General features: G+C 60.7%; 3 protein-coding genes across 4 annotated transcripts; all 3 read right to left on the reverse strand.

Annotated features, from left to right (window-relative positions):
- Positions 1-263: 263 nt before the first annotated feature.
- On the reverse strand, positions 264-8,317 carry CILP2 (cartilage intermediate layer protein 2). Of its 2 annotated transcripts, none has more exons than XM_045551495.1 (8): positions 8,159-8,317; positions 7,038-7,136; positions 6,340-6,630; positions 5,635-5,790; positions 4,269-4,544; positions 3,926-4,034; positions 3,510-3,667; positions 264-3,237 (listed from the first exon to the last, which is right to left on the reverse strand). In XM_045551495.1, the coding sequence occupies exons 1-8, from the start codon at positions 8,220-8,222 to the stop codon at positions 902-904; spliced, it is 3,489 nt and encodes a 1,162-aa protein (XP_045407451.1). In that variant the 5' UTR covers positions 8,223-8,317; the 3' UTR covers positions 264-901. The 2 variants fall into 2 exon arrangements, with proteins under 2 accessions (XP_045407451.1, XP_045407462.1); XM_045551506.1 differs by having other exon boundaries at positions 6,340-6,612; positions 8,159-8,307.
- A 478-nt stretch (positions 8,318-8,795) lies between these two features.
- On the reverse strand, positions 8,796-12,849 carry YJEFN3 (YjeF N-terminal domain containing 3). Its single transcript, XM_045554593.1, has 6 exons — positions 12,787-12,849; positions 12,533-12,667; positions 10,762-10,872; positions 10,496-10,609; positions 10,265-10,415; positions 8,796-9,057 (listed from the first exon to the last, which is right to left on the reverse strand). The coding sequence occupies exons 1-6, from the start codon at positions 12,847-12,849 to the stop codon at positions 8,852-8,854; spliced, it is 780 nt and encodes a 259-aa protein (XP_045410549.1). The 3' UTR covers positions 8,796-8,851.
- Positions 12,850-17,041: 4,192 nt separating this feature from the next.
- On the reverse strand, positions 17,042-23,020 carry NDUFA13 (NADH:ubiquinone oxidoreductase subunit A13). Its single transcript, XM_045552029.1, has 5 exons — positions 22,891-23,020; positions 19,143-19,221; positions 17,778-17,849; positions 17,471-17,540; positions 17,042-17,233 (listed from the first exon to the last, which is right to left on the reverse strand). The coding sequence occupies exons 1-5, from the start codon at positions 22,982-22,984 to the stop codon at positions 17,114-17,116; spliced, it is 435 nt and encodes a 144-aa protein (XP_045407985.1). The 5' UTR covers positions 22,985-23,020; the 3' UTR covers positions 17,042-17,113.
- Positions 23,021-23,586: the final 566 nt, after the last annotated feature.

Here is a 23,586-nt window from a genome sequence, read left to right on the forward strand (position 1 = left end):
ATGCTGCCAGGTGCAGACGGGGAGGCCAGGCCAGGCCAGTGGCTGCTACTGTGTTCAGCGGTCATGGCCACAAGGCTCAGGCGGCTCATGAGTGCCTCTGCGAGGCCGCCGGGGCCCACCCACCTGCCCCAGGCCCTTGGGGCCTGAGCTGCTTGCACTCGTGTGCCCCGTGTTTCTGCCTCACAAGCTTCTGTCTGCGAAAGCACATCTGGGTCGGGCAGCCCCAGCCTCCATCCTTCCGCCCCAAAGCCTGACACCGTGAGTTGGAAATAAAGCATTTTTAATCGAGCCCCCGGAGTATCTGCCCTGAACCCCCGGGGGGTCTCCAAGCACCAAACACATGAGAATTGTTCCCCCCAGCCCCAGAGCCTCCCCTGCATGGGACCCCAAGAAGCCCCTTCCCCACTTTCATCAGGCCCAGCCTGGACCCCCTAGTCACCCTCACAACCAGCCCCCCACACTTTGTTTCAATAAATAACCCCAGGAACAAAGCTCAGGGCAGGGAGCTCCACAACAGGCGGCAAGAGGGCTGCGTGACAGACGCCAGAAACACGAAGGGCAGAGTATCTGGAACCAGGGTCAAAACACACACGAAAGCCAGAGATGGCTCCTGAGCTGGGAGCAGTTCCCTCTGGCCCAGGCTGGATACGCCGCCGCGGTCTCAGGGCTCTGGCTCCAAAGCCAGAGCCAACGCCATGGCACCTCACACAACAATCCCCTCTGTCTGCCACTTCCACCATCGAACATGCCCAGTTCTTGTCGTGACCCTAAATCCTGGGCAGGGGAAGGGAAAGGGGACCCAGAAACCTGGGCAGGGGGCCGTCTGGGCCAGAAAGAGGGGTGAGACTTCCCAGGGACAGCAGAGTCCGGAGAGAGGCAGGAAAGCTACCACAGGCGCAGGTCACTGCCGGACCCTGCCCCCGCGGGTGCGGAGGGGACCCGAGGCTCGGGCCTGTGCGCGGCCCACCTCACCCATCTCCCTGCGGATGTCTCCAAGTGCCATCGCTGGGGACTCCAGCAGCCTCTGGAAGAGGCTGGGCCGCCCGGCCACTGGCTCCCGGCACTGGAAGGTGACAGCTGTGCCGGCATCAGCCTTCATCTCCCGGGAGAAGCCGTCGGAGGAGCCATCGAAGCAGCGGCCAATGGCGATCTCTTTGGCCAGCCGCGGGCTCTGGTCAGTGACTGTGTACACTCCGTAGTTGTGACCCAGAGGGTCCAGGGGGCCTAGCATGGCAAAGGCAGCCGGGTCGTCGGCCGGCACGGGTGGGGGGTGCCGAGCCAGGTAGTCCCGAAGGAGCCCATTGACGGCCACACGGCGACAACTGCCTTGGGGCACGATGGTCACCAGCGTCCTGTCCACCTGACGCTGGTCGAACAGCATCCCGCTGCACTTGAATTCCACACAGGCAGCGGAGGTGCCTGGACGCTGGGGGTCTCGCACACTGCGGGCGTCCCGGAGCCCGTACAGCTGGCCCTGGGTGCGCGGGTGGCTGCCCCCCGCGTTGTGGGCACGGACCATGTACTCCTGGGGGCCCTGGATCTTCACCTTGAGGAAGCAGGCCCGGAACTCCTGCGGGTTGGGCCACCAGGCCAGGAGATCCCCAGTCCAGGAGGCAGGCGCGCCCTCGCGGAAGGGGACCACGTTGTACTCATACTTGTCCGCCTCCACGCGGGAGAAGCGGAAGTGGCTGTCGGTCACCGGGGCCTCCTGGCATTCCCGCAGGCTGCGCCACGGGTACACAGGCCCGTTGGCCTCAGCTGGGTCGCCGGGCCTGGGTTTGGCAAGGTTGATGCGGAAGCCGTTGCGTTTGAAGGCCGGGTCGTCGTGGTCCGTCCGGCGGTAACCCAGCCTGTCCAAGTAGGGCTGGGTGACGCCCACGGTGGCCGGGAGCGGCCTGGGCAGGGAGGGGGCCGGCTCCAGCTCCTCACCGCCCAGGGTGGCCGTGATGAGGGCCGTGTAGGCATCGGGCCGGTCGGCGTCGCAGAAGGCAGGGAGGCAGGCGCCGTTGGGGCCGGTGACCGCGCTGTCGAAGCGGCCCCAGGCGCGGGGGTTGGCAGAGAAGCCCGGGGCGGGCTCCAGGTTGACCAGCGTGACCACCACGCCCTCCACCTGCTCGCTGGGGCTGAACTTGTCATTGACGTAGGCGCGCACCTTCACGAAGCAGCGGCGGCGCTCGGGCACGTCAAGGTTGAACAGACGACGCTCTCGGATCTCCACGTTGCCCACCAGGAAGACGCGCTCTTCGCGGCGCACCCGGGGGCCGGAGGACCTCTCCTGTCGGAAGCCGCTCTCCTCCTCCCACAAGCCGGTCTCAGGGCTCAGCGACCACAGCTTGAGGGCCTCCGCGTGGCCCGCCATGCGGATCTGGTCTGAGGCCACACGCACGGCCACGGGCCCTGCCTGCAGCTGCTCCCCAGAGCCCGGGGCGCGGAGGTCCACGGAGAACATGCCATAGGTGCGCAGTGGGGCCAGCTCACCGTCACTGTCCACGAAGCGCAGGTCACTGGGAGCAGCAGCAGCTGAGGTGAGGTCTCGGGGGTCCACGAAGGTCACCTGGGCCTCTACAGGCCCCACATAGCGTTTGCCGTCGGCTCTGCGGAAGGCTCCAGGTGGCAGGACCAGCTCGCCCAAGGGTGCCTTGTCTTCCAGCTCGCCCAGGGGGATCGTGTTGCTCTGGCTGGCATCCAAGATGATTGGAGCTTTTTTCCGCATGGCCTTGACCTCGTGGTACACCCCGGCACCTCGAGGGTCAAAAGGCAAGACCCGGACAGCGTCCATGAATTCACCGCTGGGGTCCATGAGAGTCACCACCAGCCGCTCTGTGGAGGGTGGCACCTCGATAGTGAAGTCACCCTGGTAGGAGGTGAAGCCAATGGGCTCCCTGCCCAATAGGATCCTGGCAAAGCGCAGTGGCTCCCCTGAGTCCGCAGCCACCACACGGCCCCGGACCAGCCCCCGGGGAGGCAGACACTTCTGGCAGCCACACTCAGCCACCACCTTCACTGGGAGGACATAGCCAGAACAGCGGATCTCCCTGCTCTGGAGGCGGCGCACAGAGCAGCAGCGAGAACCGTCGTCTCCACACCGGGGACCCAAGCCTGCAGGGCTGGGACAGCGAGTGTCGGGGCAGAGGCCCACGTCCAGGTAGGTGGGGGCACTGCCCGGCTGCCCACAGTCGTCTGGGAGCTTGATCAGGTACTCCTGGGGCTGGGGGTCACAGGCCGGCTGGCCTGGGGCTGGGGAGCAAGGAAACACTCAGGTCAGGGCTGGGGGAGGGCTCCATGGACTCCAAGGCTGGGGACTCAGTCTGGGGTCAGGGGTCAACCCAGGGGTGGGGGCTCAGCCCAGGGTAAGGACTGGAGGTTGGTGCTCAGCAGGGGCCTGGGACTGGACTCGGTGGGGTCAGAGATCGGTCTGATGTTGGGGCTGCATTTGGGGCTGAGGTTTAGCCAGAGTCCCAGCTGCCTTCAGTGTCAGGGCTTGGCAGGGTTGGGCCGAGGACACTCACCAAGTACAGTGAGCCGAGCGGCGCCTGAGCGCACAGCACCCGCCTCATTCCACGCCTTGCAGTGGTAGATACCAGCCTGGTCTGCCCGTAGCCCCCACAGCTCCAGGTGGGCCCCATACCTGTGTGCTCGCCTGTCCAGCAGGGTCCCGTTGTGGAACCTGGGTGGTGGGTGGGCAACACCACAGGGCTCGGGGCGGGGCCCAGGGAGCTGCACAGGGGCTTCCCCAGTGTCAGCCTCCTCAGTAACCCTCTCCCACACACTCAGACCCCACAAAGCTTCTCCCACTTTCCAGATGGGAAACCAAGGTTGGCATCTGCCTCCAGACAGTCTTTGAGGCACCGCATAATCACGGGAGATCCAATCCAACCCCAAAGCCAGACAAGAGGCCCCTGACGCCCAGGGGGCAGGCACTCACCAGGAGTATTTCTTGGGCATAGGGGTCCCCGAGGCTTTGCAGCAGAAAGTTACATTCTGGCCAGCCTCCCGCACTCGGGACTCGGGGTGCTTCACCAGGTAGGGCTTCTCTGAGGGGCAAGGTGGCAAAGGTCAGGGCTCTGCCCTGACTCAGTTTCTCCCAATGACCCTTCCCAAGACCAGATCCCTGTCCTCTCCCGTCTCGCAGGGATGCCCTAGTTCACCCCACACCTTCTCCAATGGCTGTGTTATGTCTTATTTCTTCCTGATATACCTCAGTGCTGGGGTTTCCTCCCCAGCTGCCCCTCAGCCCCTGCCATGGCCCTTGCTGCAAGGTCACTTACGCAATTTATCAAGGACGATGGTAACCATGGAGATGGAGCCGTTGGCCTGGGCCTGGGCCATCCCTGCAGAGAAGCCATCCATGTGGGCCCTGACACTGGCCTGGCTGTCGGCACACACGCCAGGCACCCGGAAGGTTCCGTGGACATCACTGGTGGCTACAGTAGCAGGCCGGTCTCGCAGGGAGACCCTGGCACCTGGCAGCAGTTGCCCCGATCGGGTGACCACAGAGCCCAGGAGGATGTGGTCAGGGCACTCGCAGGTGTCAGGGCTGCACTCTGAGGAGACACAGGGAGGCCACAGGGGCAGAGGGGGCCTCTACCTCCCTCCTGGGGAGGGCTTTCTGCTCAATCAGTCACTCAACAAACACACCTGGAACATATTGTGCCCCCTCAGAGGCTTTAGCAGGGCCTGGCTTGGAGCAGCCCCTAGTGTGAGGGGGAATATGGGGCCCAGGGCTGTGCCAGGGAAGGGGACTGGGGTCCAGAGAGGTAGGGAAGAGGTCCTGGAGGAGGGGATAGGAGAGGCGGTCTTAAAAGATGGAAAGGCCCCTCCCAGCAGGAGAGAAAACGTCTAGGCAAGGGCTGGGGGCCCAAAGAGGGCTACTTTCTTGGGCCCAGAACCTCTACCTCCCCCCCCCAATCCCGTGGTTTCTCCAGAAAATGGAAAATTCCACTGGAAACTTCAGGGCAGAGGAACCGGGAGGGCAGAGCCAGGCTGGATGGGGTGGGGACCCCAACGCCCCATTGGCCACCATGCGCCCCCACCCTGTGGCAGGCTCCAGACCGTGTTTGTGGAGCCCAGGCGAGTGGAATTTCCAGTCGACTCCTGGCTGGCCTGGTGTGTGGCCCTGGGAGGGCCTGGGCATCCTGTCTGCCAGGGTGTGAGCGCGTGTCTGAGTGGGCGTGGGGGACCGGTGGGGGCTGCAAAGGCTACGCACGTGTGCACCCCAAGTGTATGTACTGACTTCTGTTTACCCACGGAACGTCCGTACGCTCGGCAAGCACACAGGGGAAGCACCCTGTAAGATCTGCCGGTCTGCGGTCTGCCTGCACACGACCCCCGTGGCGCCCACTCGTCCAGATGTTTGCAGTCCCCAGCGCTACTTAGGTCCGGAGCGGGGGGGGTGGGCAGTCCGGACTTGGCTCCGGAGCGCAGGTCCTCCAGGCCCCGCCCCCACGCCCAGGCCCTCCCCCCCTTCACGCCTCGCCTCTACTCTCCAGGCCCCGCCCCGATCAGCTCCTCCCATCTAGGCAGCGCCCCTCCACTTCCAGGCCCCGCCTCTAACCCCACCTTCTCTTCCAGGCCCCGCCCCTAACCGCCTCTCTACTCTAAGCACGGCCACGCCCCGGGCCACGCCCCTCCTACCTGGGCACCGCGGCCGCACACACTTCTGTGCCTCCAGGGTGCGCCCGGGACACGCATCCCCAGCGGGGCTTGGGCAGCGGCGGCGGCGCAGGCGACGGGCTGGCCCGCAGCTGCCTGAGCAGGGACCCCACGGGCCCCACGCGCCCCACGCGGTCTCTGGGGAGGGCAGGGAGGGAGGTCAGGCAGCCGCCCTCCCCGGGAACTGCGCCTCCGGAACCGGTCGACAGTGCGGGACTGAAGGATCCCCCCACCACCACCACCACATACACACACAGGTGCATCCTAGGCTGCGGGCTCCGAAGAGCCGTTCCGCCCACCGCCCCCTTCAGTCCTCCCCGCTGGGCGCACCGGTCCTGGATGCAGTTCAGGTGCTGCCCCGCCCCGCCCTCAGATAAACTCCCCTAAGTCAGCCCAGTCCCTCTGCTCTCCCTGAGTTCTGTGCACACCTGGGGCTCCAGACTCGCCCGGGGTCCTTGCCGTGCACCTGTGCCCCCGCCGTTCCCAGCTCCTCGCCTCAAAAGCCCCGGCCCCGCCCCCTCGCTGGGCCCCGCTCCTGTGGGGTCCCGGCTCCTCCTAGCCACACCCACACCAATGCGGCCCTGCCCCCTCCCCACTCATCCCTTCAGGCCCCACCCACCTGCCCCCTATTTCAAGGCCTTCCCCACCCTCCTAAGGCCCCGCCCCTCCCGCAGGCCCCGCCCTCACCGAGCGGGCAGCGGAAGCGCACGTGGTAGTTGGAGCAACGGCGGCCGCGCGGCTGCTCGCGGTTGAGGCACCAGAAGCCGCGCGTGGGGTTCACGTGCACGCGCTCGCCCACGGCGGACGGCAGCGCCCAATCCGTGGTGCGCGCTTCCAGCGCTAGCGGCCGCGGGCACACGCGTGCCGGCCCGTAGTAGAAGCGGATGGCGGCCAGGCTCTCGAAGTCGCCGTCGCCTCCGGGGTGGTCCACGTTGAACCAGGACGTCCACTCGCTGGCCTCTGCGGGCACCGCACGCGCTGGGACCCGGACCGCAGCCTGTCGGCCCCATCGGTGGTGCAAGGGCCTTACCTGCTGTTTGGGCCCCTCCACCCACGGGCGCGGGCTCGCCGCGCCCGCCCACGACCCGGGTCCAGGGGTCTCGAAATGCGAGCAGGGGAGGGGGTATCCCCCCGCCCCAGCCCTAGGTCTGCTGCCCGATGCTGAGCTGGCCCATCGTGCACGCAGAGATCTTGCCCTGTCTGACGGCCTCTTACACCCCTAACTGAGGTCTCTTGGGGCATCACATCCACGGGCTGCCGAGTCCAGGGACCTGGAGGGTCCTGAGCCTTCTGCCAGTTTGTGTCCCGCCCCCCATGATCCCGCCTGCCTGAGCTCAAACCCCGAGTCCACAGCGCAGATGAGACTCAGGCCCAGGCTGCCTCACCTTCCCAGTCCTCCAGGGCTGGTGAGGGCTGGTCGGGGTGCACAGACCGTCCTTCCAGGCCCCATGCAGTCGCCGTGAGCTCCTCAGTGGAGGTGGTGTCTGTGGGAGGGGTGAGGAGTGGAGGGGGGAAGGGAGCACGTTGATGAGGACCGCTGGGAGCCTCCGCTTAGGCAAGGTGGGCCCACGATCATCCTCGTTTTACAGGGGAGGAAACTGAGACTCTGAGAGGCCAGAACCCAGGTCTAGCCCCGGGGACTGCAGCACACCCTCCTCCAGGAAGCCCGCCCGTGGCCGCCATCCAGACTCCTGCAGCTCAGTCCCTCTCTCTGACTAAGCCCCGACCCCAGGGGGAGGGCTGGGGGAGTCCATATGCACGCTGCTCCCGAGTCTGGGATCGCCACTGAGTGTGTTCAGCTGCCACCAGTTCAGGTGGTTGTGCCTCTGCCCTCAGGCTGGGCTCTGTCCCCTGTCATCCATTTGGCCAGCTGGAAGTCCTTCCCTCAGTCTACTTTCCACCCTTCTACTAGGGGCCCAAGCTGGCAGCCGGAAGTCCTTGGCATCTAGCCTGGCTTCTCCAGCCAGGAGCTGTCCAAGACAGCCGGGGCAGGGCAGGGTGATTGCCTCAGACAAGTCCCTTCGTCCTCGGAGCCTCGGCCTCCTCACCTGAGAAATGGGCCCCTCCCCCGCCCCACCGAGCGTTCCAGAGATGGGCATTTCTTCTTGGGCAGTGTAGGTGGGTGGGTGTAGGTGTGGGGGGGGACAGCCCTGACCCTTTCGACTCAGGGTGGGAGACCTGGCGATTCCGGGCCCAATCCCGCGGGTCTGGCTCAGGTGCGCCGCGGTCCTGGGGACCCGGAGGAATCCGAGGTTCGTATCCACCCTCCTGGGGCTCCTACCATGTCTTCGCCGAAGGAAAAAAAAGGACGAACTCCGCTCCCCGCCCCGGGTGGTCTCGGGGCTCCATCTCCCCGTCGCCACCCACTCCCCGCATCCCCGTGCCGGTGACGGGGACCCCGTCCTCGGGGAGCGCGCGAGCCCCTTGGTTCTCTCCCTGGGCGCGGCTGCGCGCGAGGCCGCGGCCAGGCCTTCGGGGGCTGGGCCAGGTTCGAGCGGCGTCTCACCTCGGGCCCCCGCCAGGTGCGCGGCGGCGACGCAGAGAAAGAGCAGGGGCGGCAGTGAAGCCATGGTCCGGTCCGAGCGTCCAAGCGAACGTCCCGACTCCGCGGCGCGCTCGGGTTGGACTCCCGCGGGTCCGGCAGCCCCTGGGACTGAGGGTGGGGGCGGGAGGCGATCGCAGGCCCCGCCCCATTCAGGCCCCGCCCCCTGGCCTGGGTGACAGGCGCCGGAGCAACCCCTCTGGGTCGCCCCCCTTGGTGTCTCCGGCTGTGCCTCCGCCCCCAGGCTGGCCTGGGTTCCCCCGTCGCGGCGGGAACTCCTCCCGGAGTCCACCCGCCGTCCTCCACGTCGGATCCCAAGCTGCCTGCGGGAAGAGCCACTTGGAATCGAGCCTGAAACTGCCTGGAGGCGGCTGGAAGTCCTCTGCGCGTCTAACTTCGATCCTACCGGCTTTAGGCCGCCCCAGCAGTCTGGGAGTCCCACCCTGAAGCCACCCTCCGTTATTCTGGCTCGAGTTCTCTCGGAGGCCAGCGGGAAGTCCCCCTCTACGGCTACCCTTGGGCGGCCGGGGCCAGCGGGAGGTCCCTCCTCGAGTGCGCCCACCCTGCGATGACCTGGCACAAAGGAGGCGGAGGCGAGGCAGTGCGGGGAGGGGCTGTTTATTGGCGCGGGTCCGGGCGGCGGGGCGCGGGTGTTGGTCACAGCGCCGCCACGCAGTCGGTGCCGGTGTAGCCTGGCAGGCTCAGAGCGAACTTGCGGCGTACGTCGTCGGGCACAAACCTGCCGGCCACGAAGTGGTGGCGCCCGGAGAAGCGGCCAGCGCAGCGCTTGGGCGCCGCGAGCGACACCAGCACGTCGGGCTGCAGCCCGTCTTCAGCGTCGCCGCCCGTCTCCGCGTCCCAGCCTAAGGGAGGAGGGGCGGGGGGAGCCGGAGCTGGGAGGGTGGCCCGGCTCCCCCAACACCGAGTCTCTCCCTCTCTTCAAGGACATTTCCCTCCATCTGACCCAGCCTCCCTCTTCAGACGACAGCATTTCCACCTGCTGCCTTTTCCCAAGAGCCAGGTCTGCCTTCTGACCTGGCATCTGTCCCCACACCTCCCTGCCCATCCATCTGGAGCCTCTGCGTTAGACTCAGCCTCCTTTCATCCAGAACCCACCCAGACCCCAGCCTGGCCCTCTGGCCTGTGCCCTGAGGCAAGTCGTCCCCATCAGACCCATCTGTCCCTTTGCCCCAGCTTCTTGCCTCTAACAGGACCCTACTCCTCCCCACTCAGACGAGAGACTCCTTCTGACCTGAGATCCCTGCCTTCAGCTTCAGACCAGATCCTGCCTTTTAACTTGGCAGGACCGCATCCCCTCCCTCACTGGGCTGCAGCCTGCGCCACCTCTCAAATAAGCCTCCACTTTCAGTCTAGCAGCCTTGCCTTCTCTCCTGTCTCTGACCTGATTTGGGGGGACACTAACCAGAAGCCACTGGCTCCTCTCTCTGACTTTGATCCTTCCTTCTCTGACCCTAGCCTCCACCCTCAGACTAGAGGCTCCTAACAGTTCTCTCTGACCTGACAGGGCCACCCTCTGTGTCCTAGGCTGAGCCTGCAGCCTCCCCCCTCAGATCAGACAGCCCACCTCCTCCCTTAGTGCCCCCCTACTCTGTGACACCCTGCTGGGATGGCTCTGGGATCCCAAAAGCTGGGAGACATCCCCCAGAGTCCAGCCACCCCCATGGAGGGTCCGGCTGGCCAGCGGCTGTTTATTCCGTCTTCCTGCCGCCTAATGGCTCCAACAGGCATGGGGCGGCGGCCAGGGCGGGCGAGGCCTTTGCCGAGTGAGCTCACGTCTGCCCAGGCGACTGGGCCAGGGGTGGGCAGAGGGCATGAGGACTGGGCACAGGGGGAAGAGGGGACCTGGGGTCACCTGGGGTGGCAGCCTTGGTCTTCACCATCTGCAGGATGGGTGTGACCCTTGGCTGCGGCCAGAGTGCACGCTCCATCCACGCTGGGGAAACTGAGGTTCAGAGCAGGCAGACAGGCAGGGGCCACCAGCAGCTGGGGCACAGGGGCCTCCACCCAAGTCCCCAAGGCCCTGACGCATGCCCCCTCTGCCCAGCGTGCCTGAGGGAATGTCCAGGCTCACGAGGGGGATGGACAACAGCTTGAGCGTGGCCAGCGCTCGGGTGCAGGGGCCCCCAACCTCGCTTGGCTCCACGCCGGGGCCCAGCACGGCATCCACCACCAGCCCATAGGCTTCATTGATGAGCTGCACCTGGAAGGGTGGGCAGGGTCAGGGGGTGGCCTTGGGGCACTGTCCCCCACCTCCACCCTCACATGCCACCCAGTGCTGACCTCAGTGGGCAGGTAGGACAGAAAAGGAATGTCCATCTTCTCGCACTGGGTGGTCAGGTCCCGGTGCAGCAGGTCCAATGAGCGTGTGGGGTAGAAGATGGTCGGCTCATACTCCTGGGGGTGCAAAATGGGGTCAAAACTGGGGCCCACCCAGGCCGCCCTGCCCCAGCACTGATGTCCCTCTGGGACGCTATCAAGAGAAGGAGAAGGAATGATTTCTACAGGAACAGGAACCCAGGGAGGCCGAGGGGCTCCTTGCTACTCACAAACACCCGCAGGTGCCGGGCACAGACCAGCCCCACTGCCCCATTCTGCTCCGGGCCGCATACAACCAGCACTGTCCTCTGCTTCCGGGAGAGAGCCGGCAAGGGGAACACCTGGTGAGAGGCACGGCAAAGGCAAAGGCACAGCTCGAGATTCCTCTTTGCTCAAGTGGGGAAACTGAGGCCCGGAGGAGAGGAAGGGACAGGGCTTGGGCCTGGAAGCAACGGGATGGGACAAAAGGAGAGGCATTCTGGGTGAGGGGCTGGGCCTCTTGGGGCCTCAGTTTCCACATTGGAGATGCAGAGTCCCGGTCTCAGGCTCTGCCAAACCAAAGCAGGAAAAACGTGTGTCCAGCCACTGCTGGTCGCCTGGAGTGCGGTTTGTTTACTCTCTGCCTGAGCCACAGACATTCTTTCACCTTTTTCCACCGCTGTGTTTCCAGACCTCAGCCCCTCCCGGAGGCACCAAAGTGCCTGGTGCCTGTCTCTCTCCATTTGTGTCTCTCTGTATCTCTCAATGCCATGTCTCTGTCTCTGTTTTCACCTGTCTATATCTCTCAGATTGTCTCTCCCCATCAAGTCTCTCTGTGTCTCTCTTTGTCTCTGTCTCCATCTTTCAGACTCTATTCTGTCTCTGTGGACATGTGCAACTCTTTCTCACACAGGTGTTTAAGTCCTAACCCTGCTCTGACTCTGCATGGCCCTGGCCCCATCTTTCCCAGCCTCAGTTTTGTGTCTACCAAATGGGAGTGACAATGGCACCAGCCAGGCGGGCATGTGGGGCACCTCTCGAGCCTCGGTGAGGCCCTGGCTCCAACCACACAGAGGGCAAATTATTCTTTTTGAGTGTCCTCCCCTCGGTCCCAGTGCCATGCTGACCTGCCCTGAATGTGCCTGCAAACCCAGCCATGTCAGGCCCAGAGTCCAAGATCCAAGACTGTGTCCCGCTGGCTGGGACTGGGGGGCTTCTGCATGGACGATGGGCTTTCAGTGTGAGAAATGGACAGTCACACTGAGGACCAGTTTAATACACTGGGTTTCTTTTGGGGGCTTTGATTTTTACAGTTTCCTCCTTCTTTGGGCATCTCGCCCAGGACACATTTCATTCGGAAATATAAACATTTAAGTTAAGAAAAAATTGAGTCCATGTAAGAAAGATACTAAGTTTTTTTAAAAGTACACAGTGGCAATAAGAAAAAGGGAGCAGGGCAGCTGAATGCCAGAGCTCTCACCACACGGGACACTTTTCTGAGGGCTGTGTGTTTGAACTGCTACGTCAGTACCACCAATTACCCATTCAGAGGACGACACCGAGGCCTGATGTGGTTGGGAGGCACCCCTGCTTCTAACCCATTGTGACCCTGGGCAGGTCCCTCCCCACTTCTGGGCCTCAGTTTCCCCACCCGCAGCACGGGGTTGTTTGAGGGTGCTCAGACTGCAGGAGCCAACATCCCCCCTGCCCATGCTCCAGGGGGTGGCAGAAGCAAGCGGGTCACATCTGCAGGCAGATCTGGTATCTCCACCTCAAGGGCCTTGGCACCATCCACACACAATAGCCCTGCCCTGGCCTGCTCTGACACCATGGGTCTCAGGTCTCGGTCTGGGCTGGACCAATGATGGTCCTCTCCAGGCCTCAGTTTCCCCATGTGAACCATGGGCTGGGGTAGCTGGAAGCAAAGAGGGGCTTCTTGAAGGCTGAGCCATTAGCTAGTCCTCCGCCTGGGTGGGTTGGCCCTCTGGTTGGGGTCAGGGGTGGGGGTCAGAGGTCAGGTACCTTGGTCACAGCCACGGCACTAGCATGACCGCACAACTCCACTAGCTGCTGCCGCCCAAAGCGATAATCCTCTAGCAGCTCCCGCTCCAGGGCGGCTGCCTCTGCGGCACTAAGGGACAAAGTGGCAAGAGACGTTCAGACACAGAGACAGAGAGGAGAGATCAGGGGAGAGAGAGACCTAGAGACAGAGACTGAGATGGAGCCAGAAACATTCCCCCAACGTTCCAAGCTAGGTCCCGAAGCTACCCTCCCACCTGCCTCCCCCAGAAGCTTTCACAGCTCCGAGGATCTTCCCTCAGTTTCCCCCCCCGCGACATCCCGCCATTGAATGGAAGCCGCAGCCTGGGCGCGGGCGCCCTCTGGTGGTGGGAGATGCGCGTGGCGGCGCGTGTTGCTTCAAAACCGGGGAAACCGAGCCCACCTAGACGCCCCCGGGTCCCCCAGGCCGAAGGAACCAATAAGGGGCAATGGAGCGCGAAGGACGTCGACGGGGGCGATGGACTGATTTTAGGCAGTGGGGGTCACTGAGCGAGCTTCAGGACGCTGCGGGGTCAGACTGTACTAGAGTTTTAAAGGCTGCAGAGGGGTTTGATGCTTCCTCGGGGACATGGATGTGGGACCTGAGGCTATGAGACCCTTTGGTGACCCCTCTTCAGAGGCAATGATGAAATTAGATTATTCGTGGCCAGAGAGATGGGGCCCCCTTGCTCGAGGTGAAGCTCTGCCACCTACTTTATTGAGTGACTGGGGTCTGTCACTACCTCTCTGAGCAAAACCAGAGGTGGGATGGAGGCTCTTGTTCTAAATTAGGGCTTAGTGGCTTGAAGAGAACAAGAGATGGCACTGAAGTTGTCCCTCACTCCAGAGCCAGGGGTTGGGGCTGCTGAGTGGGGTCTAAAAGACCTGATGCCACCTTCCTGCAGGCAGGACCCCTTCCCCTCCTGCTGGCAAGTAGCTCTTACTCCCTTACTCCCCAGCTCAGCAGCCCCTGGAGAGTGTAGTAACAGTAATAAAAGAGCTCAGCCCAGAAGAGTTGGAAGAACAAATAATGACTCAGAGAAGCCAAGTGGCTTGCCCAGGGTCATGCAGAAAGCAAGTGGGAAAACTAGGACTTCCCCCCCTCAGTGTCTGTGTCTAGAGCCATGGGGCATGAGCAAAGACACAGATGGCAGGGGTTTGGTGGAATGAATCCTGAGGGGTTCCATCCTTTGATTCTGCGAGCGGGAGATGACAAACATCTGGCCAATTCTGTGGCATGATCAGGCTGGGTGGGCAGAGTGTAGGAGAGCAAGAACTGGTATGGGACAGGAGTCAGGGAGGGCTTCCTGGAGGAACTGGACTGGAGCATCATGAGAGGTCATCTGGGTGCCAAGAACAGCAAGGGCCGGGGCCTTGTGGTGGGAGTGAGCCTGGTATGTTCAAGGGGCAGGAGGGAGGGTGGGGTGACTAGAGAAGAGTCAGCGAGGGGACAGGGCAGGCAGGGCCTCAAATGCCAGACTGAGGAACGTGGCCAGGAAGACACTTCAGGGACCCACACAGATGGGGGGAGGTGGAGGTTCAGGGCTGGGAAGTCACATGCCCTGGGTCACCCCAGCAAGCAGAGCCAGATTCAAACCAGGGCCTGTCTATGGCTGATGTAGGGTGAAGTTGAAGGACTGGGTGGGGAAAAGGAGCTCATGGTGAAGCCATACAAAAAGCGCCCCTGGCAGGCCAGCCCAGTTCTGGGGGACATGGGACAAGGTGTGTTCAAGTTTGAGGTGAGAACCTGGCAGGTAGGGAACGTGGTTCATTCCTTCACCTTTGTCTTATGACAGCTCTGACTGCTGCCCCCGCAGGAGGGTTAGGGGAGAGAGATGAGGGTGGTAGGACCATCCATTCCTTCTCTCCTTCTGTCCCAAAGCTTTGGCCTCTGACAGCCACTTGGAACATCATCTTTCTACCTAACTAGTCTGTGTTGTGGGCAGAGGGTGGTCCAGGCTAGGAGCTGGGGGGGAGGCGCAGCAGCAGCTCTGGGTTGGGTAGAGGGGGAACTAGAGCCCAATGTGGGAGGACGGCAGGTTGGTCCTGCCATTGTGGGATTCTGTGGGGCTCAGTTATGAGTGTGCCTTTTGCTACCCCCAACCGCAGCCCACAGATGGGAGAAGCTGCAAGGCCCCAGGATTTCCCCATCACACTCACAAGGGCTGAGGTGACCCGAGTCCAGAAGGAACTGGGCCTGACATTCTAGGAGGGCCCTAGGCAATAGAGGGTGCTTTTTTGTTGTTAAGAGACAGAGTCTTGGCCAGGCGCGGTGGCTCACACCTGTAATCCTAGCCCTCTGGGAGGCCGAGGCAGGTGGATCGCTCAAGGTCAGGAGTTCGAGACCAGCCTGAGCAAGAGCGAGACCCCGTCTCTACTAAAAATAGAAAGAAATTATCCGGCCAACTAAAAATATATATAGAAAAAATTAGCCGGGCATGGTGGCGCATGCCCATAGTCCCAGCTACTCGGGAGGCTGAGGCAGTAGGATCGCTTCAGCCCAGGAGTTTGAGGTTGCTGTGAGCTAGGCTGACGCCACGGCACTCACTCTAGCTGGGCAAGAGAGAGATACTCTGTCTCAAAAAAAAAAAAAAAAAAAGAGAGACAGAGTCTCCCTCTGTCACCCAGGCTGGAGTGCAGTGGCGCAATCATAGCTCACTGCAGCCTCCAACTCCTGGGCTCAAGCAATCCTGCTGCCTCAGCCTGCCAAGTAGCTGGTACTACAGGCGATGCCACCACACCCGGCCAAGGGGGCCCTTTTGGAAATGAGCTCCTCAGGTCAGGGTGCCCATGCCACCCTGCCCTGCACTCTCCACCTCACACTTCTGCCCAGCAGACCACCCACCACGATTGCTCACCTGGCTGCCTACAGCAGCCTCACACCCAAAACTCCTCCTCAGCAAGAGCTGCGAGGGCTTTGAAAACCTGAACACTAGATTGCAGCACCTGTCCCAAACCTGATGGCCCCCCAGTGCTCGGGGAACAAACTCCATGCCATGCCCACAAGGCCCCCGTTATGTCTTTAGCCTCATCACCTCCAGTCCCCATCCTCCTCGCTTCAATCCAGCTCCTACTCCACTCCCCGAAGTCCCCACCAGCCCCCAGCCCCCGTGGAGTCCCCTCACTTGGCATTTGAATGAAGCCTCTCACACCAGGTGGTCACAGCTCCAGCTCCTAGAACTCTCCCCTGGGCTGAACGTGGACCTCAGGTGATGGGCGAGGGGACATCTGCCCTGAGAAGTGGGGCTGAGGGTACGTGGGCAGGGGCTATTGGACGAATCTGGTTTATGGTGAGGCCCACTACCCTGCCGGTCCCACGGCAGGAAGGCTTGGAGGACGCAGGAGAATTCAGGGTGAGCGGGGACTCACAGCCACAGCTGCCACCTCCGGACCCCAAACTCACCAGCCCGTGATCCCAAACCAGCTCTAGCCATGACTTCCCTCCCGGGCCAGCCTCCTCTGCACACGGGAGGTGGCAGCAGGGTGGACGCCAGCGAGGGGCGCAAGGCGTCAAGCTCAGCTCTTCCCAGACTGGGGACTGGGGGCTGCGGCTCTAGGACCCCCGGAGCGCCGGAGGCCTTGGCTGGGGTGATGGCAATCTCAGGCGGTGCTGACGAATCACTCACGAAGGGCGGGCCGGCCGCGGATGCAGTTTCCTTGGCAACGCGGCTTAGTCCCTCCAGCGAGACGCCGGTGGGCCTCGGTCTCCCCGGCCCGTCCTGGGGTCCTCCCGCATTCGGTTCCCCGTTCCCGCCGTGCTCTGCCTTCGGCCGGGGCCCCCTCCCCGCCCCCCGGGGCCGTGCAGGTCCCCAGTGTCCCACGCTCCGGCCTGACCTGAGGAAACGCCGCTCCTCGGGCGCCTCCGCCGGGTCTGGGCCGGCCGCGCTGCTCATGGCCTCGGTGACCCGGCGCTCACCGCCGCCGCCTTTATACGCGCTCCCGGGGGGAGGGGGCGCCTCCTGCCCACCCTCGGGTCCGCCAATCGGGAGGCACCGCGAAGGCGCTGCGCATGCCCATTGGTCGGCGGGTGCAGGCGGCCGTAACCTTTTCGTGCCCGGAGCGGAGCACGCGGAGACAGAGAAGCTCAGAGATACCAATGCTGGCAGGGAAACGAAGTCTGGAGGGGCAGCGACTGGCCGGTTATCTCCTCCATATGAGACCCTGGCCTGAGAGCAAGGGACGCCCTCCCCAACCAACCCCTTCCAGGCCTCCCCCACCCCCGGGCCCCGTGGAGAAGGTCAATCCAGAGGTGACCCGGGGTGGGTGGGCTGCGGACACGCAGGCTTCAGTCAGGGAGGTAGAAAAATCCGGGTATATTTGGGACCTGAAGCCAAGGCTGGTGGGGGATCCAGGGACAGCCCATGAGTATGTTTTGAGGTCACCGCGCATCACATCTTCTGCTGAGTCCCCTGTGCCGCGTGTGACCCGGTGATGCCAAGACAGGCTGTCCCGTCCCACCGCCCCCCACCCCCGCCCCATGACACAGGCAGGCAGGGTCTTCAGAGCATTTATTCTCTGCCAGTGGGGAGGGGTGGGGGTCTGAGTGGTCTGAGGGCACAGGCCCTACGTGTACCACATGAAGCCGTAGTTGGCGTTGAGAACCTCTTCATTGGTGCGCAACCCGTACAGCTCGCCCACCATGGGGGTCACCCAGCGTGTTGTGTGGAACACGGACTCACCCACCTGTGGGGACAGTAGGGTATCACAGGTGGGGGCACAGCGGCTCCCACGTGGCCTGCTGTGACCCCCACCTAGGACCAGTGGCCCCTATGTGTGGGCCAGAAGCTCTGTACGTCCTTCCCCACCTTGGATCTGGCAGCCACCACCCCTCAGGCCCCGGTTTTCCGTGGGAGGCTGTATGAGCCCCTCCTGTTCCATTCTGCAGTGGCTGGGACTCCTGCCCTCCAACCGGGGACCCACCTTCCAATCAGGCACATCCTTCATGATGATGGCTTCCTCCTCCAGGTTCTCCCGAAGCATCTGCAAGGTCCTGCAGGGGTGCAGACAGTGGTGGAGGTGGGCGAGGACCTGGAAGGGGCCCTCCCGAGCACACCTGACAGCTACCCATCTCCAAGTCCCCCTCCTTTCCTTTCCTCCCCTGGCAAACTCTACCCTTTCTCCTGCCCCACCCTAATGCCCTCTCCTCCAGGAAGCCTTCCTGTTCGCCGCCACTGCAGGCTGGGGCCTTCAGTCTGAGACCTCCCGGCCCTGGCCGAGGCGGCCCTACCTCCGGTCCGTCTCTGCCTGGAACAGCGGCATCAGGGCAATGCGGGCCTCCAAGTCCTCGATCAGCAGGCGCCTGCAAAACCCCAAAACCCACACTTGGGTCAGACCAGGGCAGGAAGGAGGCATAGAGGACTGGACCTCAGACATCCAGGGTGCTGCATGGGGAAGGGGTGAGGGGGACAGGCGAGGTGGGGGGGCAGTGTGGGGAGCCTGAGATCTGAGCGAGTATGCGCTTGGGGGCGGGCAGCTGTGCAGGTGACCGCCCACAAGACTGTTGGCTTCACATTTTCTTTGCAATTAAAAACTTTTTTATCCTAAAAATAGCCCTGCCTGATGACTGCAGTGAAGCGGGGCGGGAACCTCATCATGGGGCTCTGGGCCTTACAAAACCATGTCCCCTTCATCTCAAAATAACCACAGGGTGGGAGGCCAGGGCAGGCTGCATCATTCCTATCTTCTCCCTGCTTTCTGGCAGTTTCCAAGTTCCCTGCAACAAGCCCCAGCCCCCAGCCCCATTTGTGCTGCAGGGGCCTGGCGGGGGGCAGCATCCAGTGATGTGGTCCCAAGAGTGGCCTCTGGCCTGTCTTCTTGCCTATGACACAGGGACGGGGAGGGGGTACCTGGCCTTAGTCTCTCTGGCCCTACATGGCCACCACCTCATGTGGTCTGATTTCTAAGCCCTTACAGGGTCTTGTTCTGTTGCCCAGGCTGGAGTGCAGTGGCCCAATCACAGCTTACTGCAGCCTCTTGGGCTTAAGTGATCCTCCTGTTTCAGCTTCCAGAGTAGATGGGACTATGGGTGCAATGACTACTGGCTAATTTTTAAATTTTTTGTAGAGATGGGGTCTTGCTATGTTGCGCACTGGTGCACAACCTGTACAGCTCACCCACCATGCGCGTCACCCAGTGTGTTGTGTGGAACACGGACTCACCCACCTGTGGGGACAGTAGGGTATGGGGGGGGGCACAGCTGCTCCCACGTGGGTCAGATCACTGGACATTTCTTTTTTATTTTTATCTTTTGATTGAGACAGAGTCTTGCTCTGTCACCCGGGCTAGAGTGCTGTGGCATCAGCCTAGCTCACAGCAACCTCCAACTCCTGGGCTCAAGCGATCCTCCTCCCTCAGCCTCCCGAGTAGCTGGGACAGACTGAGCCTGGCCCACTGGACATTTCTTGAGGATAAAGTGGAAGTGCTGGGTCAGAGCCTACACTTCCTGAGGTCTCAGACTGCACAGCCACTTAGTCCAAGGGGAAACACCCCACCCTCTCCCACACAGGCAGCACCACTCCAATAGACACCGTGGTCCCTCTGACAACCTGACATAGGGGCACTTTTCCAACAGTGCCCCACCTGGGGACTCTACCTGCGCTCGCGATTCCACTTAATGATGCTCCAGTACCCGAAAAGCAAGGTCCCGATGCCGATGGCCAGCATGCTGTAGCCTGTAGAGAGACAGAGGCACCCGTTCAGCACCGGGACACAGGCCCTTCCCTTGGACACCCCTATCAACAGCTCCCAGCTGCTGTTGCTGCCGACCCCTGCTCTGCAGTCAGGGAAGACTGGCAGATTTTCTCTCAAGGGTGAAGCTGCCTGAAGTGCAACACCTCTGCCTCTGTGCCGGGCCTTCTGGAAAGAACAGGCCAGGCAGGGACTGCAGAGGACCGAGGGTATACATGTTAGTGGTTGAGTGGCCCCGCCTCTACCACTGCAGAGAAGGTTGTTTGGATCCCAGTCATCAGGTGGTCCCCATCTGGAAGGGTGGCTCCCGGTCGCCTGGGCCACTGCCCTGTGTGCTGCCCACAGGGGGCTGCACGTGGCTGCCAAAGACAGGCAGTGCCCTTTGAGGGCTACCCAGCCACCCCCTGGGCTCCAAGGGTGGCATTGCTACCTCCTGGTCCTGCAGGGCCAAGCCCCCTGCCCTGCACCCTGTTGGGGGCATAGAAGCCACCATGAATATTTACTGAGCACCAGTGGAAGCTCCACTGTAATCCTGACTGACAGGCTGAGGGCCCACTGGGGTCTTCAAGGAGGCCTTAGCCACCTGGAATCTGGCTCCCAGGCTCGCCCCACACCCCCCAAATCTTTTGAGTCTCAGTCTCTTCTCTGGATGGGCCTTCCTGGTTGTCGGGAGGAATCAACAAGCTCAGAGAGGTTGGCTTCCAGTCAACACCAGTAAATGACCAGCGGGTGGTGGGTGTGACCATCCCTGGGCCTCTGCTCTGTGCCCACAGGGGGCTGCCAGTGTCCCTATCTGCTCTTCCTTCTTTAGCCCGGCTCCCGGCACCTCTGCTAGATCCAGAGATAAATGAGAAACTGGCTCAACTTTTTTACCCACTGAGTTCAACACGTTAAAAACATGAGCTCAGGGTAGGACATCTCTGAGTCATGGGGGCTGAGGGTGGGACAGTGAGGGTGCCCTGGGTCCAGGCTTAGAGGCACAACCTCTCCAGAGAGGGTCAGGGCATGGGGTGCTCAGGACCTGCTCCCAGCTGGCCGCCTGTGCTAGATACGAGCCTGCTCGTCACTAGATGGGACTTTTCACCAGAGCTGCCTCGTTCTTTTCAACAGTCTCAGAGAACCCCGGGCCTGTGTCTCAGGAGCCGTCAGTCTGGTGGGGGAGGTGGAGAGGGGCATGTAGAAAATGATGTGGGGGTCATTCTCAAAGACCTAGATAAATGGAAACACATCCTGAGTTCATGAATTGGAACACAGCATTGTGCAGACGGCAACGTTCCCCAAACCGATGTAGATTCCAAATGCAATCCCCATCCAAATCACAACTTTTTTTTCCCCCCACCCTCGCAGAAATTGACAACAGGTTGTGGAATTCACATGGAAATGAAAGGGACCAGAATAGCCCAAACAACTTGAAAAACAAACAAAGTTGGAGGATTCCCACTTCACCATTTCAAAACTTATTACACAGCTGTGTGTACAAGACAGTGTGGCACTGGCGCAGGACAGGCATGTTTGTCAATGGAATAGAAGTGACAGTCCAGAAATAAGGCCTCATATTCATGGTCAGTTGATTTTGGATGGGACAATTCAATGGGGGGGGGGGAATAGTCTTTTCAACAAATGGGACAACTGGATGGCCAAATGCAAAACAATGAACCTGGGAACCTTCCTTATCCCATACACAAAAATTAACTCAGAGTGGGCCAAAGACATAAGTGTAAGAGCTAAACCCGTAACACTTGGATGAGGCAATGATTTCTTGTACATGACACTCCAGAGGCACAGGAACAAAAGAAAAAAGAGATAAATTGGACTTCATGGAAATTAAAAACTTTTCTGTTGCAAATAGTACCATTGATTAGCTGAAAACCCACAGACTGGCAGCAGGTATCTACAAATCATTTATCTGCCAATGGAATGGTATGCAAAATATACTCTTACAATTCAATAATAAAAAAAAAGCCCAATTAAAAAATATATAAAGGGCCGGGCGCGGTGGCTCACACCTGTAATCCTAGCACTCTGGGAGGCCGAGGCGGGAGGATTGTTTGAGCTCAGGAGTTCGAGATCAGCCTAAGCAAGAGTGAGACCCCGCCTCTACTAAAAAAATATAGAAAGAAATTAGCTGGACAACTAAAAATATATATAGAAAAAATTAGCCAGGCATGGTGGCACATGCCTATAGTCCCAGCTACTCAGGAGGCTAAGGCAGGAGGATCACTTGAGCCCAGGAGTTTGAGGTTGCTGTGAGCTAGGCTGATGTCATGGCACTCTACCCTGGGCAACAGAGTGAGACTCTGTCTCAAAAAAAAGAAAAAATTAGCTGGGCATGGTGGTGTGCACCCATGGTCCCAAGTACTCAGGAGGTTGGGGCAGGAAGGATTGCTTGAGCCCAGGAGTTCAAGGTTACAGTGAGCTATGATCGTGCCCCTGACTCCAGCCTGGGTGACAGAGTGAGACATTGTCTTCAAAAAATAAACTTAAAAAAAAAAAAAAAAAAAAAAGGAGAGATGCTGCAAGGCGAAAAGCCCAGGGGACCCCCAGGGCTGGGATCCTCCTGCCTAATCTAGTTGCAGGTCATACAGGTGCACACCTGAGGGGGTGTGCTTGCCCAGGTGTTAAGTTACACTTCAAGAAAAATGAGGACAGGCAAAACACATTCCTTCAATGTGTCCTAAGGACAGGAGTCAAGGGCTCCTGGGCCAAATCTAGCCTGAAGCCTGTTTTTCTATGGCCCTGAGGCCAAGAACATGTTTACGTAAATGGTTGTCTGAGACCTTCTGACCTGCAAAGCCTAAAATATTTATTTGGTCCTTTACAGAAAAAGTCTGCCAATCTCAGTTCTGGGATCTAAGAAAACCAAGAAGGGGCTGGGGAGGATGTGAATTTTCACCTGACAGTGATTTTTCTACTGCCTGAATTATTACATTTTTCATTTACCATGCACTTTTTTTTTTTTAACTAAAGCATAACTTGCATAACATGCACAGGTTTCAAATGTAAAGTTCGATGAATTAAGACAAATGTATTCACCCTTAAATTATGTTTTAAATTTTGTATTTTTCTGTTAACCCTGGATGCTGAGCAGGGGCGCCTTTCATGTTGTCTTTTACATTTTTTCTGTGATGAATCCAATAACAAAATTTAAAATGTCACTTAAAACATTTGAAAACCTTAAGAATACTAATTACTGGGGCACCCTGAAGGTGGGGGCTGCTAGAGAGAAGCCACCGCAAAGAACATCTTATAAATTCCCTCCAGATCCAGGTTTCGGCTTCAGGCTTGCCCTGGGTGACTATGAGGGAGTCGCAGTCTCCCTTGGGCATCAGTTTCCCCACCTATGAAATGCAAGGGTGGCCGAGGGCTAGGTCGCGTGCTCTACTCACCTCACTTTAACCCACTGGAAAATGGGAATAATTAACGGGATCTACCTCCTGGGTTGTTACGAAAAGGGAGCAAAGAGCTTACTTAGTAAGCGCTCGACAAACTGCCGTTATCCTTACAGTTATTATTAAAGCTATCGGGATCCTGGGGCTTTGCCTCCTGTCACACGGCGGGAGAAACTGAGGCCCGCTCGCGTCTCCGGCGCCCCGCCCCCGCCGCAGCGCCCCGAGAGCCAAGACCCTGAGACTCCGACGCAGGGCGGCACTGACCAGACAGTCCTCGACGGGGCAGGTTCCGCTTGTAGTCGATGGGGCCATAGCCTCCTGGAGGGGGCATGTCCTGCTTCACCTTCGACGCCGCCATGCTCGCCAGACTCCACACTTCCGGGCACCGAAGGAAATGACGTAGACGACCGGGGCCACTGCCGCCATGATAAGTGTGGCGGAAGCACCATGAAGGTCTCCCTTCACTGGGAACCTGAGGGGCGCTGGTGTGACCACCCGACAGTGGGGGAGAGCTCGGGTGGCTGGGCCTGAGTCCGACTGCGCGGCCAGGCTGCGGCCGAAGAGTCCTTATTTCCTACTCCCCCAGATAGAGTATGACTCAGTCGCAGGGGCGCCCTGGTCCTTGCACTGAAAGCCCTTGTGGTCACCTTCCCTCAGGGGTGATGCACGAGGCAGCCGTAAACCCAGAGCTCTGAGGGAGCCAGATCCCGCAGTTATGTCCCCTTTTTCCGTTTCTGTCCCCCTCCCTGGGGGGCTCTGCGGGAAGCCCGGGGCTCCACATAGTCAAGGGCTGGGTATTTGAAGTTTGGGGGCAGCTGCTGCTCCAATTCGGACTCATGAGGAGGCGCCCCAATCCCAGGAACGGATTCTGCTCCCCTGTGGTGGTCGGTACCCCTGGCTAGTGTCCGCTCATCGGAAACTGACCATTCAGGGCGATTATGAGTCACAAAGCATGAGGGG

Source organism: Lemur catta, chromosome 1 (assembly GCF_020740605.2).
Source record: "Lemur catta isolate mLemCat1 chromosome 1, mLemCat1.pri, whole genome shotgun sequence".
NCBI lineage: Eukaryota > Metazoa > Chordata > Mammalia > Primates > Lemuridae > Lemur > Lemur catta.

Bases quoted from the DNA above. Each gene is read 5' to 3' on its own strand.
- NDUFA13 (XM_045552029.1), bottom strand. From the start codon at position 22,984: ATGGCGGCGTCGAAGGTGAAGCAGGACATGCCCCCTCCAGGAGGCTAT. The intron at 19,222-22,890 runs GTCAGTGCCGCC...GTCTCTCTACAG, and splicing joins GCCCCGTCGAGGACTGTCTG to GCTACAGCATGCTGGCCATC. The intron at 17,850-19,142 runs GTAGAGTCCCCA...GGGGTTTTGCAG, and splicing joins AAGTGGAATCGCGAGCGCAG to GCGCCTGCTGATCGAGGACT.
- YJEFN3 (XM_045554593.1), bottom strand. From the start codon at position 12,849: ATGTCGCGGGGGGGGAAACTGAGGGAAGATCCTCGGAGCTGTGAAAGC. The intron at 10,873-12,532 runs GTACCTGACCTC...GCCTCTCACCAG, and splicing joins GTGCCGTGGCTGTGACCAAG to GTGTTCCCCTTGCCGGCTCT. The intron at 10,610-10,761 runs GTGAGTAGCAAG...TTGCACCCCCAG, and splicing joins CCCGGCACCTGCGGGTGTTT to GAGTATGAGCCGACCATCTT.
- CILP2 (XM_045551495.1), bottom strand. From the start codon at position 8,222: ATGGCTTCACTGCCGCCCCTGCTCTTTCTCTGCGTCGCCGCCGCGCAC. The intron at 4,035-4,268 runs GTAAGTGACCTT...CTTGCCCCTCAG, and splicing joins CATCGTCCTTGATAAATTGC to AGAAGCCCTACCTGGTGAAG. The intron at 3,668-3,925 runs GTGAGTGCCTGC...CCCACCACCCAG, and splicing joins ATGCCCAAGAAATACTCCTG to GTTCCACAACGGGACCCTGC.